Raw genomic sequence first — 345 nt, forward strand, 5'->3', positions numbered from 1 at the left:
AGAGTCGCGAATTTCATATGTTAATCAGGCGCTCGTGAAATAAAAATGTGATTACTCGTTATCAGGCCCACTGCAAATGCAGGTGGCAGTCCCTATGCGAATACCTATATCTTACTGACTTCGTGATTATTTATTTTTTTTGTTTTTAAATCGTGTGGCACTAGCAATGACTTACATGACACACAAGATAAACCAAACTCACCTCGTAAGACGGGGCTTTATAGGCGGGAGCAGGAGCTGAGTATGATGGCTCAGGAGCTTTGTAGGCTGGGGCAGGAGCTTCATAGGTTGGCTCAGGGTACTTGTAGGCAGCCTCAGGAGCTTTGTAGGCTGGAGCAGGAGCCT

At 46.1% G+C, this 345-nt stretch overlaps 1 protein-coding gene across 1 annotated transcript in view; it reads right to left on the bottom strand.

Annotated features, from left to right (window-relative positions):
* The window catches only part of LOC119588372 (extensin-2-like), a gene marked incomplete in the record, with an annotated part of 1541 nt that overhangs the window by 460 nt on the left and 736 nt on the right, over positions 1-345 (bottom strand). Inside the window, 1 exon segment of the mRNA XM_037937055.1 lies at positions 203-345. Within this exon segment, the coding sequence (XP_037792983.1) occupies positions 203-345 (143 nt within the window).

The sequence above is a fragment of the Penaeus monodon genome, chromosome 23 (genome assembly GCF_015228065.2).
Source record: "Penaeus monodon isolate SGIC_2016 chromosome 23, NSTDA_Pmon_1, whole genome shotgun sequence".
NCBI classification, from domain to species: domain Eukaryota; kingdom Metazoa; phylum Arthropoda; class Malacostraca; order Decapoda; family Penaeidae; genus Penaeus; species Penaeus monodon.